At 37.5% G+C, this 21559-nt stretch overlaps 1 protein-coding gene across 4 annotated transcripts in view; it reads right to left on the bottom strand.

Moving 5' to 3' along the window:
* Positions 1-21559, bottom strand: part of MYPN (myopalladin) — a 126680-nt gene that overhangs the window by 53694 nt on the left and 51427 nt on the right. For all 4 annotated transcript variants that reach the window (XM_053663832.1, XM_053663833.1, XM_053663831.1 and 1 more), the window contains 4 exons: positions 9649-9824; positions 7207-7258; positions 3977-4091; positions 2840-2911 (listed from right to left, as the gene is read on the bottom strand). In XM_053663832.1, coding sequence (XP_053519807.1) covers positions 2840-2911; positions 3977-4091; positions 7207-7258; positions 9649-9824 — 415 coding nt within the window. The remainder of the gene's footprint in view (positions 1-2839; positions 2912-3976; positions 4092-7206; positions 7259-9648; positions 9825-21559) is intronic.

The following is a 21559-nucleotide window of genomic DNA, read 5'->3' as shown; positions in this document are numbered from 1 at the left end:
AAACGAATGTTTTTAATGCTTTAGGCCGGAATTGCGTCAGAGCATTATTTACTGATGAAGAACTGTTTGACTGAAGACCCTTTGCCCCTTGATTGTCACAGGTGCCCTGTGCAACAGCTGAGTCAGAAAAGCCTCTGGAATTGTCAGGTTGGGGAGAGGGGCCCGTGTAATCTTCAGAAATCTGGATCCAGTTACTGGTCCAGTTATTTCAGGGTTTCCTGCCTCTGATATTATATAATGAAAGCACACTTCTTTGAATTCTCACTTCCCCTGCCCCCTTGCACTCTTCAAATTACTGCTGAAGCAGCTGGAGCCAGGGCTGCTGCGGCCTTGAAAGTCCGCCAGAGCAGCTGCTGCTGGAGTGGGGGCAGTGTTAGGCGTAAGATTCTAATTTGATCACCTACCTCCCTTCACACTCAAGAAGTGTGAGCACTGTTTTTCCCCCATAAATAGAGTGAAAGTGTCTTTGATACTGATAGAGGATGAAGGATGGTCTATCGCCGTAAAATATTTAAAAACATAGGTATCACCTGTGATCTTAGCAGTGAACTAACACACAGAATCTCCGTCTTCTCTCAAATTCTACCACTGTTTTGTTGGGCAGCCATCTTTTTAATTTTAACCTTAATAATAAAAGACAATACCAGTATTTCCCTATCACCACATAAGGCACAAGGAGTTAAATAAAACTCTGCTCTGTAACTGACATTTAAAAAAAAACTGGCTTCTTGCCATTGCTGTACTGGCAGAGAAATGCTTTGTTGGGCAGTATAGAAAGTGAGTCATGGGGGTTGAAATGCCAGAAGTTTCTAATGAAGTAAATAGAGCGGAAATAACTCTAATAAACATATGCAAATGATCAGTTATCATGGCTCCTGCCACATGATTACCACTGCTTGTGGCTCTGACTCAGAAATTTTCTAAGGACACTGGCAGTGACTATGACCTCAATCCTGCCCGTGCTGATGGAAACTAACGCAAGCACTGTTGCTGGTGTCTCTGGAATCTGAGTCAGCCTATCACAGTCCCCACGTCTGAACAATCCTGGCTCATTCAGGGAGGCAAAAGCATGCATCTGAGGGCTCAGAAAGCCTGATCAGAGTTTGGGTCTTTGTATTAAGGACCATTTTCCCACTCTGGATGTAATGTTCTTTTTTTGACATTTATCTAACAAACAACATATACTAATGATTATTCATTTTCCCATTTTTATTTATCAAATGCATATATGTATCTGCCAATCAGAGCATCTAATTAGAATGAGGTAATCAGAATCACCACACAAAGGCAGCTAAACCTGTTGTTCTAACTGGTCCATGAAAATAAAATGTGAAGAATAAACATTAAAGTCCTACTGCACTTTTTGGAATAATAAAAATGGACCTATTTTTACTTCATTTGTAGTCATTAGTATTCTAACCTAGGTATTAGAGACAGCCTTCGAGGTGCTTGGGAGAGACAGAAAAGTAAACGATTTTATCATTGTGCTGAATGTTGTACCCAAAGTTAGCTCCAGGTGATACAGATGCAAGGAAGACAGAGCACCCAGGAAGATTTCAAAGTGAGTGAGAGGGGCAGTTGGTAGTGAGGAAGAGAAAAGAGGAGGGGATTCGGTATACATTATTCTGTGATTTGGTTGCCTTTGAAGGGTAAGCACTGTCTCTAGGATGTGACAAATGGGCATGACAAATTAAAGTGTCTTGATTTCTGGGGCACTTAAGCTCTGTTTTAAGGTAAAGTGACTTAACAGTGAAATGAGCAACAGAGAGCTCTATTAGCTGTATTACACATACATGCACACATTCATTTGTAACTCTTCATTAAAGTCTTGTATTTGCCAAGTCACAACATTGCTTTCCTACTTCAAGTCTTCGAAAAAGGCAATGCTAGAATTCTAAAAGTAGCTTACAAAAAATGAATATGAAAAATCAAGAGGCATCTTGTTTCACATGAGAATGTTGACCTAACTAATATGCATATGGATAAATATGTCTCACTCAAGATTCTGGTTGATTTTGGAAAACCATCTTGGATGAGCTGATATGGTGGAACTATACTAAAAAAATTTAATGTGACTCAATTTTTTTTAACCTTTTAATTTATTGCCTTGTATAACATATAAACTAAGCCAATATTTTACAAGTAAAAGAACATTGAGCAAGAATTGGGAGAACTTGTTTCTAGTCTTGATCCTACTGCTAGTTTCTAGTCTAGATCCTACTGCTGACTAGTTTTGTGATGGATAAATTGCTTAATCTCTCTGGCTCTCACTTGTTGTTGGTGGGGTTTTTTCCACTTGTAAACAAAAGTCCTTGAGTAAAACTTCCAGTTCTAATACAAAGACTGTGAGAGACCCAGAATTAATGTCATCACGATACTTGATACCAGGAAATAGAAAAATAGGATTCATTGTCCTAGAATGAGGCTTTATATTAAGCCTCTTAGAACTTTTAACTCCACTTGATTGAGCACCAAAGACATTTTTTGGTGCAAGTTCATTCTTTTGAAAGTCCATCCAGAGAAACCTTTGGAGTGTTAAGTGGCTAGAAACTTATCACCTGACCCCTAGGTGTGGCTATTGTGTTTAACAGCAATAAGATGATCACCTTAGAGATCAATGTGATGAGCGGGGAAGACATTTCTTTCATTACATAAAATGTTACTAGAAATCTGGGATTTGAATGACGTGGTAACAACTACTGAAAACCCCAAATCCTATACTGTACTTTTAACAGACTAAAATCCTGAGATAAAACCGGTAAGTATAGGATCTTACAAATTTGTTTGGGTACTGGAGTGTATTTAAAGCCATGACAGGAAAAAGTAATATTTTGATTACCTTTGTAAACACAGGAGCTGCAATGATAGGTTTTCCATCCAGTCCTTGCAAATAGTTGGTAGGGCTCCGACACTGTTAGAAAGGAATGCACAATGGATTTACTGTCCCTGTCATTACCGGATAGATAAACAAGTAAACACAACACATTTACAGAATTTGGTGTATGAAATTAATCTAAAACCAAAACACTGACATTTTCTAAGTCTATGAATCACAGACTTCAAATTTTATACTGAATTGATTGTTTTGTTTTTTTCTAGGTCATTGTGGCTGTCAATATGTGCCCACCACCTCACATATAAAGCTAAATTCCTGAAGTGTTAGCATAGAACTCCTGAGCCTCCACAGATCACGATCTGAAAACTATTGGATTAGAACAAAAATGTGACCCTCTCTGCATCACTGAATGGCTTAAATAAGTCACCACTTAAATTTTTAAAAAATGGTTTTAAGTCAATAAATATATCAATAAAATATTATAAATATGTTTACATTATATGGTTTTATATTTTTAGATCAATATGTATCATATATATGTATATATGTGCCTAGAAATGCATGAAATTATCTGCTAGAAACTATTAAAAGAGGGTACCTCTGAGGAGTCGGAGCATGGGAGTAGAACCTTAACTAAAGTTTTTAATTAATATATTTCTGTATTTTTTAGTATTTTCACATTAAGCATGTATTATTATTATCATCAGCATCATCATCAACTTGAAGAATGAGAGCCTTTAATGTATTTTTTAAAATAATTTCATGGTTGCTGTCTTAGAAAGTAGACCTCTTTACAGCTCCATGAAACTGAGTTTCATGACACAGAGTTGTCTTGGGCTATTGTGAGAACTGTATCAACACCCTAATGCCAATACAGCTGGAATTTTAGAGACTAATTTGTAAAGAGTTTTTTTCCTATGAAAGTTGCCTATGAAGCTAAAGAATATGCTGTCAAAACAATAGGAACCACTGATACTGTACATCAGAAGTACAGCTTATCATGATCATAGAAGTGTGTTACCCAAGGCCATTATGAAGGTGCAACAGAGAAGAGCATGATCATGCCATACAAGATGGTCATGGTCACAGTGCCTGTCTGTCACAGTCCCTGGCACTTGCATTTCACTTAGTTTCTTGTACCTGCTGGATGATTGACACACTGGGCTGGGCCACCGCATGCTGGGCTTGGGGTGCTGCTGAAGGAATGGTTGCAGAAGTAGTGGGGGGAGACGGCAACTCATTTGGCTTCTGGACTCTGAGAAATGATTAAAATATGTATAAACAGACCTATCATTTCTTGTGAAAATTCTTTCAGCAAAGTTAGTCATGCTATCCCTGCTTATAGTTAGATATAATACAAATCTTTGGTCAAAAATATTCCACAAGCGATTACTGAGAGCTTCTTTGCTATACACTTTGTTAAATGTAAACAGGAAGATGATAAAATACCATTCTTGTCCTTGAGTTAGTTGCTCTCAGCCAAGCTGGAGACTTGTGCATATTTACAACTGAGAATCCAGACAACTGCTATGACTGAACATGTGCAGAAGATAATTTTTGAGATTTGTCTTGTATTTGCCCTCTGTATTTTCCCTCCTCCTCCTATTTCAAGCAAGATACCAACCAAGTTTTGTGCATCTTTGCTTCTGGGATTTTGACATGTCAGAAAGATGAAATAGCCTGAGTAAATGAGCTCTTCAAGTTTACCCAAATTAAAGAGATTATTTAAAGGGCAAGAGAGCCAAGAAATATTCTTAAAGAGGCTATAGAGGGGAGATTATTTTAGTTTTGTGTATATTGCCAGAGGATCTGACAAGAGGGAAAACCTGAGTCCAGAGGGGATGGTGACCCCTGTGGTTAAATGGTCCCACTCTTGCTAAAGTTATCAGTACCCAAGTATATCAGGAAGGACTGTGTTAAACAGGAACTTGAGGTCTGGAACATGGGCCTCTTCCCTGTGTGGGTAGATGACAGATGACACAATGGGTTTCCACTTTGTTTATTTCTTTTAAAAGATTTTATTTATTTTTAGAGAGAGGGGAAGGGAGGGAGAGAAACATCAACTGGCTGCCTCTCACATGCCCCCAGCCAGGACCCAGAGTGTGCTCTGACTGAGAATCGAAGTGGGGACCTTTCAGTTTGGGGGATGATGCCCAACTCACTGAACCACCCCAGTTGGAACCCCTTTTGTTTAGATGTTACATCTGTCTGCCTCAGCTTCCTTGTTTCTCAAATGGGAAAATAATAATTTTTTTACATCATAGGGTTTTTGTGAGGGTTAAAGAAGGTAATTCATGTGAGATGCATAGAGCATGGTTTAACATTAAATACTATCTGTATCCATATCTATATCCCAAGGATCTTTCCACAATCATGGAGGAGGAAGGGGACATCCAATAATGACTGGTTAAATATTTTCCTACCCAGGTAAGTTGGGGCCTCAGAAGCAGAATTATGTGGTGATACAGAGGCTATCAGTGTTCCCAAAGCACCTATTTTCTTTTTCTACAATAATAGAAACCCTGACTTTTTTACCTGGCCGCATTTCCCAACCTTCACTGAAGACAGTGTAGCCACATGACTACTTTCTGGTTATGAAATATGAGGGACAGGGATATATGTGACTTAAGAGAAATGACCTTAAGCAGGGGCAGGGAATGTTCTCATTTCTTTCAGTTTTAGACTGAGAAGATGAGAGGCCACACCTTAGAATCAGATGAAGAAGACAGCTGAAAGCAGATTGGAACCCAGTGGACTGTGAAGTTTTAGCAGCTAAATCCATATTTTTATGCAAATGAGAAATAAATACCTGTCTTATTTAAGTCATTATTTTGAGAGTCTATTACATATAACTGAAGCTAAATCCTACCTACCACAAGTAGATGTAAAGAAAATAAGCAAATGGGATATTTCTTGCTTATTTAAGTATGTGTATCAAAATTAATACACATCAGGCTTACAACTATATTATGAAAGAATTGAGGAAGGAGGCATAAATGTGCGATGGAGGACAAGTTTATTATAGAACTTGACTGGGTTTTGAAGACCAGGCAGAGAAGGAGATAGGACATTCCTTGCAAAGCGCACAGCTTGAAGAAGGGGGCGGGGATTAGCTGCACATTGTGTGAGTCAGATGGCAACAGTGTGTAGAGCTTGAGGTGGAGGAGTGGGGAGGAGAGGGCAGGAAGGCCTGGTTGATACTCTGCTGAATAAGGCTTTGTGTGCCATGTTAAGATTTTTTAAAAATGTTGTTTGTTTTGTATTTTAGTTTCCTGTAGATAATTACGTCAGGAAAATGATTGGATCAGAAATATCTTTTAGAGAATAACTGAATGTATTTGGAAATTATGACAAAGAAAAAGGCTGGGGCATCTGTAAGGAGGTAACTGGCAATAAAGAGGCAGGAAAAACGGAGAAACTGAACTGAAGCCATGAGAATAAGGAAGTGAGTTGAAGGAAGAAATCATCTACTCTGGCTATGAATTTTCATATCTGGACAAACGCTAAAAGTAAATTATCATTTCAAGGTAGGCATACATAAAGAATTTTGAAGAATAAGATATAATTTCTGCCCCTAAAGAATGATTACTTCCTGTAAGGGAGGACGGACTATGCAAACACAGCCAACAACTCTCTAACCAGTCTCCCAAATACTGCTGCTTGTTCCAGATGGTCTCAAGGAACGGCTGTTCTGTCTGTTTCTAGTTCTCATGCCTTCTCCCAACAGCCTGTTTGGCCACAATGACCTTCTCTCTCTTGTTTGAGAGTGTCCACTAGCTGTTCTTTTAAGCTTAAGCTGAAGGCCACCAACTATGTGTCACCCTTCCTGATCTCTCTTTCCCTCCTCAACCAACTGAGTTCTTCATGCCAAGTCTTTTGCACCTTGTACATAATTGTCTATTACACTTTATTACTCTTACTGTCTATATACTTAATGTACATCTCTTGCTATATTTGCTATGTATTTCCTTCTACTAGACTGTAAGTGGGAAGGCAGGAAGTATCTGATTTTTTCTTAGTACCCATTGTATCTTGTGAAGTGTCTGGGGTAGAGTAGGTGCTTAGCCAGTATTTGTGGAAAGTAATGGATAGATGAAAATAACTGTTCAGTACTCAGTACAATTGTTCAGCAAAAAAGATTATGACTTGCCTAGGTCACTCACATATATAATTTTGTATCACCAGGTTTTGTGTTCTTGTGAAAGTAATATTATTTACTCAGGAAACATGAATTTTTTTAACCATTGTTTTTTCACTTTGTAGATATAGGTATGGTAATATATCATTGGTGTTACCTCAATGATATTTTTAAAATATTAGAAATATTAAAATTAATGTGCTAGGCAAGACTTAAGCAAAATTAGAATTACCGATTCATTCCTTCCTTGTTAGGGTCCCCTTCTGAGTCAGAAGAAGAAGCCCCTGGAAATATAAAAACAAGATATGAAATTTTTATGCTAGTTTTTAAACTGGTTCCAAGGCATTTGAAGACCTATAAAATTTCAGACATAGAAATGAACTCAGTGATTCCCTACACCAACAGTCACTTTTACATATAAGGAACTAGACCCTAAGTAGATGAAGGACTTGCTCAAGGTCACATGGCTAATTAGTGATAAAGTTCAAATTAATTGGTCCAAATTCCAAATGTATATAAAACACCTGCTGATGCTTTTGGACTAACAAAATACTCTTTGAAGACATTAATATGGTGTCTATCAATCCTCTTGCTCTTGACTTACACAGATTAAATAGAAGAAGGGATTATGTGGACATTGGATTCCTAACATTGTAGGTGTAGGTGGTTGCTCTTCCTTCCAGTCCTAATATTAACAGTCACATTTCATTTTAGGAGTGGGGTGTTTGAAGCTCTGTTGCCACAAATTAAAAAAAAATCAGCAATCCAATCTCAGCACTCTTGATCAGAGCTTTGATTCTGGATTTGCTTCTCAATATATCAAATTCCAGAAAGATTTAACAGAGCTAAATCTGGAGGCATTTATTGTACTCCAAAAATTTGAGAATGAAAACATATAATACAATTCTATTCATGTATTATTCATTATTAGTATCATTATTCACACATCTATTCAATAAATGTTTATCAGATACCCACTACATACTTGGCACTATATTGAAGATACAAAAGAATGAGACAGTACCAGCCTTACAATCTAGTTTGTAAATGGGCACTTATACCATAATACTACAATATTTAAATGCTGAAGCCAAGGCATAAATAAAGTATTATAGCTGATAAAAGTGCCGAAGAGTGGTTCCCAGAAAAACCCAGTGGATGGGATAAATGGAAAAAAAACCTTATCATAGATATATAAGGAACATAAGGAACATTTATTTATTCCCTAAAATTGGTCATATAAATCTGGTGCTGATATAAATCTTTTCCAAGGTTGCTTAATGGTCTCCCTTCTACCCTTGAATCCCTGTGGTATATTCTTACCCAGGAGCCAGAGTGACTGTTAAAAGCTATGTCAGATCATGTCCTGTCTCTATTAGTCAAAGTCCTTGCAAATGACTTACAAGGACCTATATAATCTGCTCACCTTCCTCCTCCCATCTTGAGCTCATCTTGAACTTTTCACCTAACTGATTCTTTCTTCCTTGTTTCCTCCACCCGAGCCACATTGACTTATCTCTGTATCTTAAAATGAGCACACTCAGGGCCACTGTGCTTGTTGCTTTCTCTGCCTAGAGTTCTTTTCCCTTGAACATCTTTGTGGCTTACTGCTTCCTTTCCCCCAGGTCTTCACCTACATGTCACCTAGTTAGTAAGGTCTTCCTTGATCACTCTATCTACAATTGCAGCCCCCCCCACATTCATACTTCCTATCCCCTTTTCCTTCTTTCTATTCATATTCCTTCCATAGTGTGTGTGTATATTATATATATAATAAGAGTTATATATATATACAGAATATACAGAGAGAGAGAGAATAAAATATATATTAGTCACTGCCCTGGCTCCTGGCACAGAGCCCCTAAAACTCTTAAAATTTCTTAAGTGATAAGGACTTTAGAGCATCCCTTTTTCTAATTTGTCTTTGACCCAATTCCTGATACAGAGCTCCTAAAACTCTTATGAAGTCCTAAGTGATAAGGGCGATAGGTGTGGGGTTTTTTTTGTCCTAATAAGATAATTGGGTGGGCTCCTCTCTGGTTTCTGGATGTGGGCTGGTCACCAGAAAGACTGAGCCATGATTAGAAACTTGGAATTTTCAGCCCCATTTCCAATCCCCTAGAGAGTGAAGAGCGGCATGAAATGGAATAAATAACTGATCACACATATGTGAGGAAGCCTCCTCAAAATCCCAATAGTCTGGGGGTTTGGAGAGCTTTCAGGTTGGCAAACACATCCACACCATGAGGGTGACACTCCCCAGCTCCACAGGGACAGAAGTTCCTACACTCTGGACCCTTCCAGAGCTCCAGGTAGACAGTGAGTTAAATTGGAGGACACCCAATTGGTGTCATGGGGAATTGCTTGTTGATATGGGAAGCAATCCCCCTCCCTGCTCCCAACACACATACACATTGGAATTGGTGATCTGAACCCCTCCATATACCTATCATATCGTATATCTTATTTATTGACCTCATTTATTTTATGTTTCTCCATTACACTGTAAATTCCATCTTTCCATGAACCTAGGAATTTTTGTCTATTGGGTTCACTTTTGTTATCCCCACTGCCTAAAAGAGTGCATGGTAAAGTAAGCCCTCAATAAATATTTATTTATTAGAGCTATATGTCTTACCAGCAAGTACCATGTTCCAAGAGTATTTTGCTTTACCTTCTATATAAATCTCAGCAGAAGTTGAATCTGTCCCATAGATGTTAGAAGCAAAGCAGGAATATCGTCCTGTGTCCTCTTCAAAGGCTTCAGCAATGGTCAGTGAGTGCAGATTTCCCGCCTGGACAATGTGAATGTCTGGGGAATTTTCAAGCTCCTTGCCTTCACAATACCACCTGCAAGGAAGGAGATATTGCACACGACTGAAATGTGAGCATTAATAACACAAATGGATTCAGATGTTCCCTAAGAAGAAAACTGTGACAAACTTAGAGTGAGAACATGAAATAATCCATTACTGTGGTATAATTTAATTGTAAGAGTGAGAACACCTGGCAGTATTCTAATCACATTGACCCTTTATTGGGAAAATTAGGAAGTGACTTCTATTAAGAATAATACAACTGTGAGAAGGTGGATGAGAAAGCAAATCCAGCCAACTACAAAGAGCAGGGCTTTTAATGTGGAACTAGGTTTCTCCTAAAAAGACTTACAGCTTTCTATAAGTAAGTACATGTTCAGCTTATTTGGAGAGGAATCTAAGGAGTATTAAAGGTTCATGAAGTTGAGTGTGCCCATTCTCTACCACAAAATTTCATCTGATATAGCTAAATAAAAACATTTTGTTAGTTACTGACTCATCAAAGTAAGGAGGGTGGGTCATAGTCACATAGGAGTGGCCCAACTCCGGCAAATAACCTAAGTATATGTCTTCAGGTTATGGTATTTTATTTTAATTCTTTATACTTAAAGACAAAAAATTTTATTATAACATAGTTTTTGACCAAAAGTTTACACAGAACAATACATAAAATAAAGTTTAGTATGTGGAGGTGCTTCATAAGAGGAAGTGACACTAAAACTACAGGGAAATGCCATGTCTCAGATTGGCGAAGGTGTGGAAGTCGGACCACTCTCTCACAATGCTGGTAGAAATGTAAAGTGGTACACCTCCTATGAAAGGCATACGGCAACAAGTGCCAAAATTACAGCTGCATCTGTCCTTTGACCCAACAATCCCACTTGAGGGAATCTGTCATACAGAAACACTCGCATACATACAAAGTGATACATTTACAGGTTACTCATTTAAATAGCAAATGATTGGGAACAACCAAAGTGTCCATCATGGGGTACTGGTACAGCCATATAGAACTATGCAGATTGGAAAAGAGAATGAGATCACGATGTATAGATATAGGAAGAAAGCCAAGATATACAGTTAAAATTTTGACAGTAAGATGCAGAATAATGTGTATGGAGTGTTAGTGTTGTATAAGAAATGTGGGAGTTGAAAAATCTGAAAACCAAGTGCCTGTTTGGAGATGTCAATAATAAGCTAGTTTGTATATCAGAACTCCAGCAAGTTTCAGGATCTGGAGACACAAGTCTGGGGATGTGGAAACACACTAACAAGCAAGGAGACACGGAACTTAAAGTAGCATAACTTATTTCAAGTTTTGGAGATGAGCATTTAGATCCCTGCAGCAGGTCGGCACCCTCTCTTCAGTTCGGGGATGCCCCAGAATGAAGGCTGAGTCTCTGCCTGCAGGAGCAGCTGCTCCACATTGGAAACAAGGCTTCAGGGGGGATTTCGCTAGGGAAAAACCAACGGGCCTGATGACTTTGGAGCAGAATATTTAGGAGATGGTTTACAAACGTATTGGAGATTGGAGACAAATTTGCGATGGGACTACAGAACTAAGCACATAAAAAATAAGATAGTAAACAACTCCAGGTCAAAGTCAAAAGTTGTACCAGCAAGGAAACATTCATATTATCCTACTGGGCTTGACAGTGAATAATATTTATACAGTAACAAAAAGGTAAACATTAAATCTTTTGTACTGTATTTTTCCATTACCATTTAGTCCCCTTGGACCCCTCTTCTTCCTCATCTCCATAATCACCACATGTTGTCCATGTCCATGAGCTCTTTTTCCTTTTTTCCTCAATCCCTCCACCCCCTGCTCTCCCCTTAGCAGCCTTCCTGCTCTCTATGGATGAGTCTGTCTCTTAAATCTTCTTTTAAAGAAAAGTGTGCTGTGATTACACTGGAGTGATGCAGACAGGAACAATGGAGGTGCTGGTTTAGTGAAGGGGTGCTAACCCCCCATCTTCTGGAACAGGAAGTCAATAGAAAACAGCTCATATCAGCACAGCAAGCCAAAAATGGCATAAACATTACCCTGAATCTCAAAGTGTAGTTCATGTTCTATGAAGGCAAAACTATTTTCATGCAACACTAAGACATTTGTCTTTTCACATGTTGACATTTACACTAATGGTGCAAAAGCCACAGTGGGTAAAATTGCTGGTCCTTTAGCAGCACAGATTAAGGTACTATCAACATTCACTAGAGGTCATTGTGCTCTTCACTACCACTCTCACAGTTTTTAAAAAAAAATCCAGTTTTACTTAAACAGATCTTTGATGAAGCAGAAAAATCATTACCTAAAAAAACCCCTCAACTTTGAGTTCATGTCTTTCTAACATTCTGGTGAAATGGGAAGTAGCACAAGGCACTTCTACTGCACAATGGATAAGTAAATAAGTAAAACATTTCATGCCCAGGGTATGAGAACGCACGTTGTGATTTTTTTTTTAGTTGAACTAGGCACTGATGAGCAACTGATGGGTTGTGGTTATTTGGACTTGGCTCTTCAGTAGTCATTTCCTCAAAAATGAAGAAAGTGCGCCTGTCATTTCAAGTAAAAATAACTGATAAAAGTTGTTGCCATTGAAAAAATTTGAGCTTTCAGGGAAAAATAAGAGTTTTGGAAAACCTGGATCCCCCACAGTAAGCATAGGGCTTCCCAATGCTTAAAGACTTTTATTTTATTTTTAATTTTTAAAAATATTTTTTATTTTATTGATTATGCCTTTACATTTGTTCCATTTCCCCCTCTGTTCCCCTCCACCCTGCACACCCCTCCCCCACCATTCCCTCCCCCTTTAGTTCATGAACACGTGTCTCAAGTTCTTTAGATTCTATATTTTCCCTACTATTCTTACCCTCCCCCTATCTATTTTCTATCTACTGTCTATGCTGCTTATTTTCTGTACCTTCTCCCCCCTTCTCCTTCTCCCACTCCCCTGTTGCTAACCCTCCATGTGATCTTCATTTCTATGGTTCACTCCTGATCTAGCTGTCCTCTTAGTTTGCTTTTGTTTTAGGTGTGGTTGTTAATAACTGTGAGCTTGTTATCCTTTCACTGTTCATCTTTTTTATCTTCTTTTTCTTAGGTAAGTCCCTTTAACATTTCATATAATAAGGGCTTGGTGATGATGAACTCCTTGAATTTGGTCTTATCTGAGAAGCACTTTATCTGTCCTTCCATTCTAAATGAAAACTTTGCTGGATAGAGCAATCTTGGTTGTAGGTCCTTGGCTTTCATGACTTGGAATAATTCTTTCCAGCCCCTTCTTGCCTGGAAGGTCTCTTTTGAGAAATCAGCTGACAGTCTGATGGGAACTCCTTTGTAGGTGACTGTCCCCTTATCTCTTGCTGCTTCTAGGATTCTCTCCTTCATTTTAATCTGGGCTAATGAAATGATGATGTGTCTTGGTGTGTTCCTTCTTGGGTCCACCTTCTTTGGGACTCTCTGAGCTTCCTGGATTTCCCAGAAATCTATTTCCTTTGCCAGAATGGGGAAGTTCTCTTTTATTATTTGTTCAAATCAGGTTTCCACTCGTAACTGTTCCTCTTCCCCTTCTGGTACCCCTATAATTCGGTTGTTGGAGCGTTTAAAGATGTCCTGGAGGTTCCTAAGCCTTTCCTCATTTTTTTGAATTCTTGTTTCTTCATATTTTTCTGTTTGGTCATTTTTTCCTTCCTTCTGGTCTGCTCCCTTGATTTGAGTCCCAGTTTCCTTTTCATCACTATTGGTTTCCTGTGTATTTCCATTCATTTCAATTAGTTTAGCTTTCATATGTTTCTCTAATTTGTGACTAAAATCAACCAGTTCTGCGAGCATCCTGATCACCAGTGTTTTGAACTGTGCACCTGAAAGTTTGGCTATTTCTTCATTCCTTAGATTTATTGGCTCTGGGGCTGTGAGTTGTTCTTGAGCCATTTTTGGTCTGTTTGAGCCCGTTAAGTATGAGGAGCGGAGCCTTAGTTGTTCACCAGGGCGGGGCCACCCAGGTGGCTGGTTTGTGATGCAGTATGTGGGGGCGGGGTCAGAGAGGGAGCAATGGCGGTCCTCTCCGCTCGCCGAGTCCACCTCACCACTCACCCCTGCCTGCTTACCCGAGCACAAATGTGCGAGCCACCAGGGCCTGTGTGATCTGTCTCAACGCTCGACTCTTCACTGGTTTATCTGTGTGCAAATGCACGACCAACTGCAGACAGCCAGCCATGCCTCTTCCCTGGGTTCTGCCTGTAGCTAGCCCGTGCCTGAAATCCATGCCCTCGGCTGCCTGTGCACTGCCCGGGTCAGGGGATCTTTTTTGCTCGACCCACTCTGCTGCTGGCTTCGCCCCTCTCACCGGTTTAGCTGAGCAGTTTCCTATTTTCGGACTCCGTATTTGATTTTCTGTGTGGTTTGATTGCGTTTATTATTGTTAAAACTTTATTGTTTTTAGATTTGGTTGTGCGAGGACGCAAAGTATTCCCACCTACGCCTCCATCTTGGCGGAAGTCCCAATGCTTAAAGAATTTTAATGAAATCAATGATGATAATGACAAAAGTGACTTTTAAAAATATCATGTAATAAAATGTGTCAACATTTGGAAGACCTGCATTACTCATTTTCCAAATGACCACAATCGATGATGTTACCCAAAGTTAAAGACAAAGGGTTTTACTATAGCAGACTGTAAAATGCATTGGTATGATTTCAGGTTTCACATTGCTATTAAGCTTAAAGAAACCAGAGCTAGTTGAATTTAAACATAGTATCAAACAAGAATAGCAGCATTATCTGAAAATGTTATTAAAATAGTCCTCTTTTCCCCAAATACATATCTATATAAGGCTGGATTTAAGAAATTTAGTTCAACCCAAACATCATATTATAACAAACTGAATGCAGAAGTAAATAGGAGAATCCAGCTGTCTTCAGTGAAGACAGACATTAAAGAGATTTGCAAAAAATGTAAAACAATGCCACTCTTCTCACAAAATTTTTGGAAATACAATATTTTAAATAAAATGATTTGTCAGCATGTTTACTATTATTTAAAAATGGATAAGTAAATAAGTAAAACATTTCTCAATTTTAATTTCTAATGTGATAATTACTGTATAGATATAACCCCCATAAATAAAACCTCCCTTTTGAGTCTCATTGACTTTTAAGACTGCAAAGGGATCTTGAGAAGAAAAGTTTGAGATCCACTGGAATATTATTTATAAATCAAGAGGTAGATAAATAGAACACTGCAGAAAGAGTTGAAATTGGCCTGTTCTTTATCATTTGACTTTTTATGCAATGTACCCGTATTAATTTGATAAAGCAAATACAAATATTTCAAAAACCATAAATACCTTCCCTTACATAAATATTATAAAATTATCTCATTTCTTTAGATAATGTTTCTCTTCCTTACCAAAATGAGAGTGGAAACATCTATGAGCAACTGGACAGCCAGAAAGCAATAGGTGGAATAATTCAAATGCCCAAACTCTCTGTCAGAAGCGTTTTTGTCCTTACTCTGATGGCCAGGATGGCTTCAGCCAACTCCAAAGGACAATCAGTAGCCATCACTCTAACTTTAATACCATGACCCACTCAGAAATAACACACCAAGCAGGCCGCCTTCTGAAAAGGTATTCAAATTTACCCAGCAACCCTGAAGACTTTTGAGGGTAAGGAGGAAAACTACTTTCTTCAAATGTCTATCCATGTTAGGGAATGCTTTCATAGAAATGCCCTGGCCCAGCTGCATGTTTTAGAATGCCAAATTCTCAGGACGTTTATAGAATAGCCGTGATTCATGGCTGAGCAGAAATGAGTCAGTGATCTGGGGAAATAGGGCAGGTCCAGATGATAAAGAACAACTCACCTAGAATGCACTGAGGAGAGATCACCAGATCTGCTAACTTGGCTAGCCACAGCCTGAGAATGAAGACACTGAAGAGATACCATTTTCATTTTTAACTGAACTTTTGGGTCGCATATCATTATTCTGCTGTTAGGCGACTCTTTTATCTAAAATATGGCTAGGGTAAATATTATGACTCATTGCTTTAGCACATTAGCAACTTCTAAATGTAATTTGAACGTGTTATTCTGACTCACCAGTAATAATGCTCATTAAAAGAAGGATTACTCAGAGCCTTTCTTTAGCTCTGCTTCAGCCCTTCCAATACTCTGTCCTACCTCTTATTGTTTCCTCTCCTCATACCATGTTCATTTCCACCACAGCACCTATATAGCACTTACAATTATATATTTATTTTATATACACATCCTTCTCCTCTATTGGACAATAAAGACCACAGGGCAGAGATTACCATATTTTGCTGTAGATAATGCCCACTTTTTGCCCAAAATTTTTAGGGGAAAAATAAAGATGTGTATTATACATTGGCATAATGATTACATACCACAGGTATAATAATTCTGTGTATATTGCACATAAAACATGGGTGTGCATTACACATGGCAAAATACAGTATCACATTTGTTTTGCTTAACTTATTTATCTGGCTCTTAGTCAGTATGGCATCCTCACTGCTTTAAAAAATGTTTGTTGTGCACATGTCACACCCATGTATATAATATGGGTGTTGTATACACACTTTTAAATCCTAATGAATTTTAATTAGGGTTATTATAGCCTAAAGTCTGTTTTGTTTTCTTTTTTCAAGAAGGCTTGAGGTCTAGAAAAGATCTTTCTTTGATCGTCTATGACCATCTTTGCTTAACAATGCCTGATCTTAAATGGGGAGTGTAAAGCCAGAAAGAGGTAAAAGGTGGTATATTTACTTATTGACATCTTCAGCTCTCTCTTTGCCCAAACTGAGTCTTCATATACTGAGTCAACTGGAATATATTGGACAAAATGATAATATTAAATGTTTTCTAATAGGACTCTAAGTTATATTGGATTTTATAACACAGCTCAGTGTTTTGTATGTCCTACTTGACTGTTACTGAGTTAACAAACATTTTCATATCTAATGCTTATATTCCACTGAAAGGAATATAGGGGTACAACTGGGGAGGATTTGTCTATGCTTTAACTGCTATTAAATTTGAGTTCTCCCAGGGGTAACTTCTTGGTAACTTAAGAAAAGCCTGAGTACATAGTTGGATAATATAAAATAATCAAGATTACCCCTTACCACATAGTCAATTTTAGATATCAAATCAGAGGATGTGAAGATGAGAATAATTCCTAAAATAATTTTTAAAGGACTAATTACTTTGAGCAGGGCTGACTAGAAATTTTTATTTTTCCTTCTATAATTCCTATTTTTCTATCAGAGTACTTATTATTAAATTACTATGTAATTCACCCCTTTATGAAATTTACTATCTATTGTCCTTCACCTCAGCTAGAATAAAGTTTTCAGGAAATTTTACTCTATTTACTGACAAATCCTAAGTCTTCGAATACTTCCTGATGCATAGTGAGAACCAAAGAAATAATTATTGAATACATGAATAAACAAATGAGTGAATTAAATTTTCTGGTTTTGTTATTAATGCAGTGTACTTGGTTCCTTCCAATGACATATTTAAAGTACATTTCTTTCTTTCTTCATTTTGCTGTTAACCTTTCAGAATAAATTCTTCTATTTGTTCAATTTGGAGTCTCTCATGATGTTGCATTTGTTTGTCTCAAGAATTCAAGTTTTGTTTAACATTATAAGATCAATGTCCTTTACCATATAACAGAACAAAGGGGGAAATTAATAAAATGATCTCAAGAAAATTTCAGCATTCATTAATTTGTAGAAAACCTTAATATTCCTAAAAAAGAAAATGATAACAAGATGCTACATAATGGTGAAAAATGGAAGTAATTCCTTTCATATCATAAACAAGACTATAGTACCTAGTATCACGACTTCTATTCAACATTGTCTTAGAAGGTTTAGGCAGCTCAATAAGGAAAATGAAATATAAGGCACAGGATTAGAAAGGAAAAAGACTCCCCCCCACCAAAATCTATAGGTAAATTCTCATTGTAGCAAGGTTGTTGGTTAGAAAGCAGATATATAAAGGACAATTGTATTTCATGCATAACAAAGATTGTGATTTTTAAAAAGGTATTTATAATAGCATAAAATGAAAAACCTATGAATAAATCTAACCAAAGATTTGTAAGACTCAGAGGAAAAATTACAAATCTTTATAGAAAGGCATTAAATAATACCTAAATAGATGGAGAAATATACTAAGATCCTGAATATAAGGACTCAATATTTAATTTTATCAATTTATTTTAAATTTTTACTTATAATTTTAGAGAGAGACAGAAACATTGATTTGTTGGTCCACTTATTTATGCATTCATTGGTTGCTTCTTGTGTGTGGCCTAACCAGAGATCAAACTCACAGCTTCGGTGCATTGGGACAACACTTGAACCAATGGAGCTACCTGGCCAGGGGTAAGCCTCAATATTTAAAAAAATGTCAAATTCTCCCTAAATCAACCTACCACTTCTGTGTAGTTCTAAAAAATCTTAACGGATATAAAAATATATTTTGTGGAATTTGACAAGATGATTCTAAAATTTATATTGCAGAGGAAAAAGACAAGGAGAACAAGAAAAAAAATTAAAGGATTTTTTAAATTCAAAAATAATCAAAACAGAAAAACTGCTTTTATACTCCTAAATTATGTTAAACATATTTCTGAAGCTCTCAGGTAGAATTAATGAAGTTCTCATTAGGAATTAAATTGCAAAAAAAAAGATACAAAGATCTTTACTTTTAAATTTTAAAATATAATTTATAATATAATTTAAATTTTGAAATAAAATTTATAATAAAAAAACAGCCAAGAAGAGCCTCAAATCCTTAAAAGGAAAACAGTAGAAATCAAGAGCTATAAAAAGTCTCTTGTAATGAGGTAAATGAGCCAAGGAAAAGAATGAAGATCCCAGAACTAGACCTACACATTTACAGAGTTTTGAACTATGATGAAGCTGGCATTATAGATCACTGGGGAAATGATGTACTTTTCAGTGAACTAGAACAGTTAGTCATCCAGTCTAAAAAAAATTGAAATCGGTTCCCTGCTTTTCACCTTACACAAAAATCAATTTTAAATAAATTAGAAGTTTAGTCTCTTTATACCTCCCTCCCTGAAAATGGTAATGAAAAAAAATACAATAAAAAAGTGGTTGAAAAGAAATTTAAAAGCTTAAATATGAAAGGCAAAACTATAAAACTTTAAGAAGACAATATATAAGAATATCCTTATTACTTTGATGGTAGAAACTATTCTGTAAGACACAAACTATAAAAATCAAAGCCATAAAAAATTAACTAATTTGACACTAAAGTTAAGAAAAGCCAACTATCAAAAAATATCATAGAAACTATAAAAAGACAAATCAGAGAAGGAGAGGATATTTTCACACCACATATGTCATATGATTGGAATCCTGATCATATTCTTAGAAGTCTTACAAATCAATAAGAAAAAAAGAAACAAACTGACAGAAAAGCGAGTAAGAAATATAAACAGACTCTTCAGAGAAAATGAACCCTGAATAGTCAATAAATGTATTTTTAAAACTCTCAACTTGTTAGTAACTATGGGAATGAAAATCAAAATCATAACAAGATAATACTTTATACCCATCAGATAGGCAAAAATTTTAAAGTCTTATGATGTCTGTATTGGCAACAATATAGAACTGTTGGTAGTCGCCCTGCCTGGTTTCAGAAGCTGTAACACCCCCCCACCCCCGCAATGGTTAAGGCTGAGTGACAGACCTTGGGACCATAAGCCACTAAGGAGCCAAAGCTTATCTTCCCAGCAGGAGCACTGCTTCTGCCCCCTTTACTTCACCCTGCCTGGCCCTGGGTGGATGACTGGTTAGCCAATGACAGGTAGGTAAGATTCCTCAAGGGAGGGATGACCTAAGATAGGTATGGTCACGAAAGGGGCTCCCAGGGAAGGACTTGGAGGGCTATAGAAAAAGAGGGTGATGAACCCTCCCCCCTCAGCTTTCACATAGCCTGAGTCCTCATTCTGTCTGCAAGAAGTCTCTTAATCTCTTGGCTGCCTTACTTCCCCTGCCTTGCTTAAGCCTGAAACGGTGACAGAGGGCGATGCAGCCCTGAGTAGGAACAAGCAGTTCCTGGGGGTGATCAGGCCTAAGAAAGAATGCATGAAATCCTGTGAAAGCATAAAATAAGTTTGTTCTCCAAAGTTTTATGGCCCTTTAACTATCTGACCCTGACTCAAAATAAGCCCTGAGTTCTTTGTATGTTATCTATGGTTTGATCCTTACTGCCTGATAATGATTAATGAGCTTTACCTGAACTCTGTGCACAACTAACCCAAGAAAAGCCCGTTGAGGAAAAGGCTCTTGGACCTTCTCCTTTGAGAGATGGGTCACCTTTTCTCCCCAAGCAGATCATGTCTTGGTAGACTTATTCTTATCCATGGTGGATGGGGGGGCTCTAGGGGCAAAACTCCCCCACACAGAACAACCAGAACTCATATACAATGTTGGTGGGAATGTTAATTGAAACAACTCTTTTGGAAAATACGCTCACATTATTATAAAGTTGAAATTGTACATACTCTGCCTGCAATTTAATGCCTAGACACACATGCTCATGCAACAGAAAAATGTATTAGAATGTTTTATAATAATACTGTTCATATTAGGAAAAAATTTGAAGCAACACAAATGTACATCAATATCTTCTAGCCTTGCAGTTAAATACCATATAGTAATAAAAAAGAGTGAATTAGAGTTATATGCAAAACATGGATATATATTTTAGGGGAAAACTTCAAGTAGTAGAAGAATATATATATACATTATAATTCCACTTATATGACATTTCAAAACATATAAAACTTGTTAATATCATTTAAAAATGTTTTATTATAGAAACTTTCAAACATACACACAGTAGAGAAGCTGGCATAATAAACCCCATGTATACATTACTTAGCTTCAACAAATGACAATGTTTCTTTTATCTTCTCCACCTCTTCCCACCTTGGATTATTTTAAAGTAAATCCAGGATTTTTGTCATTTTGCCTATAAATACTTCTGTATCAATATTGTTTAGGGACATAAACTAGACTAGTTTTTCATCTTGAAACAGATCCTTCCTCAAAGCACCATGTGCTACAGTGAAGTGACTGCAACAGAGTCTGTGAGGGGTGCTCAGTTGGAGGAAGGACTGAGCAGCAGGTGCTAAAATGTTAACTGGAGATTACAACATCTGGGTCAAGGAACCCAGCAAGTGTGAGGTCCCCATGGGGAGGTGCTTCCAAGTCAGGATATCTCTGAAGAAACTGCAAGCATGCTCAGCACAGAAACAAAGATCAGTTTGTTAAAATACAGATGTATGGGCCTCACCCCTACAGATCCTGAATCAGTAAGTCCAAGGTGGAACCTGTGAATTTGTATATCCACCAAGATCCTGGGTGATGCTCACACTGCTGATCCAGGGACCTACTTTTAGTAGCATGTTCTAGGAGTTTCCCAAAATCTAGCTTCTGTTCATCTCTAAACTTATCTCAGACCATTTCCTATACACTTTTCATGTTCTGGTGATACCACTTTCTTCAACTTCTTTAAGCCAACAATTTGTTGCTGCCTGCTTCAAGGACTTCCAATTTGCCGTTCCCTCATGCTGTAACACTTTTCCCCACACTCTACTGTGCTGGACTAACTCCTAGTCATCTTTTATGTCTTAGCTCAAATGCCACTTTTCAAGGAAACCTTCCCTAATGTACCTACAAGGTTTGGTCAG

Source organism: Artibeus jamaicensis, unplaced genomic scaffold (genome assembly GCF_021234435.1).
Source record: "Artibeus jamaicensis isolate MK-2021 breed Jamaican fruit bat unplaced genomic scaffold, CSHL_Jam_final contig_332, whole genome shotgun sequence".
Taxonomy (NCBI): domain Eukaryota; kingdom Metazoa; phylum Chordata; class Mammalia; order Chiroptera; family Phyllostomidae; genus Artibeus; species Artibeus jamaicensis.
The sequence above is the reverse complement of the archived record's forward strand: the minus strand, read 5'-3'. Positions and strand labels throughout refer to the sequence as shown.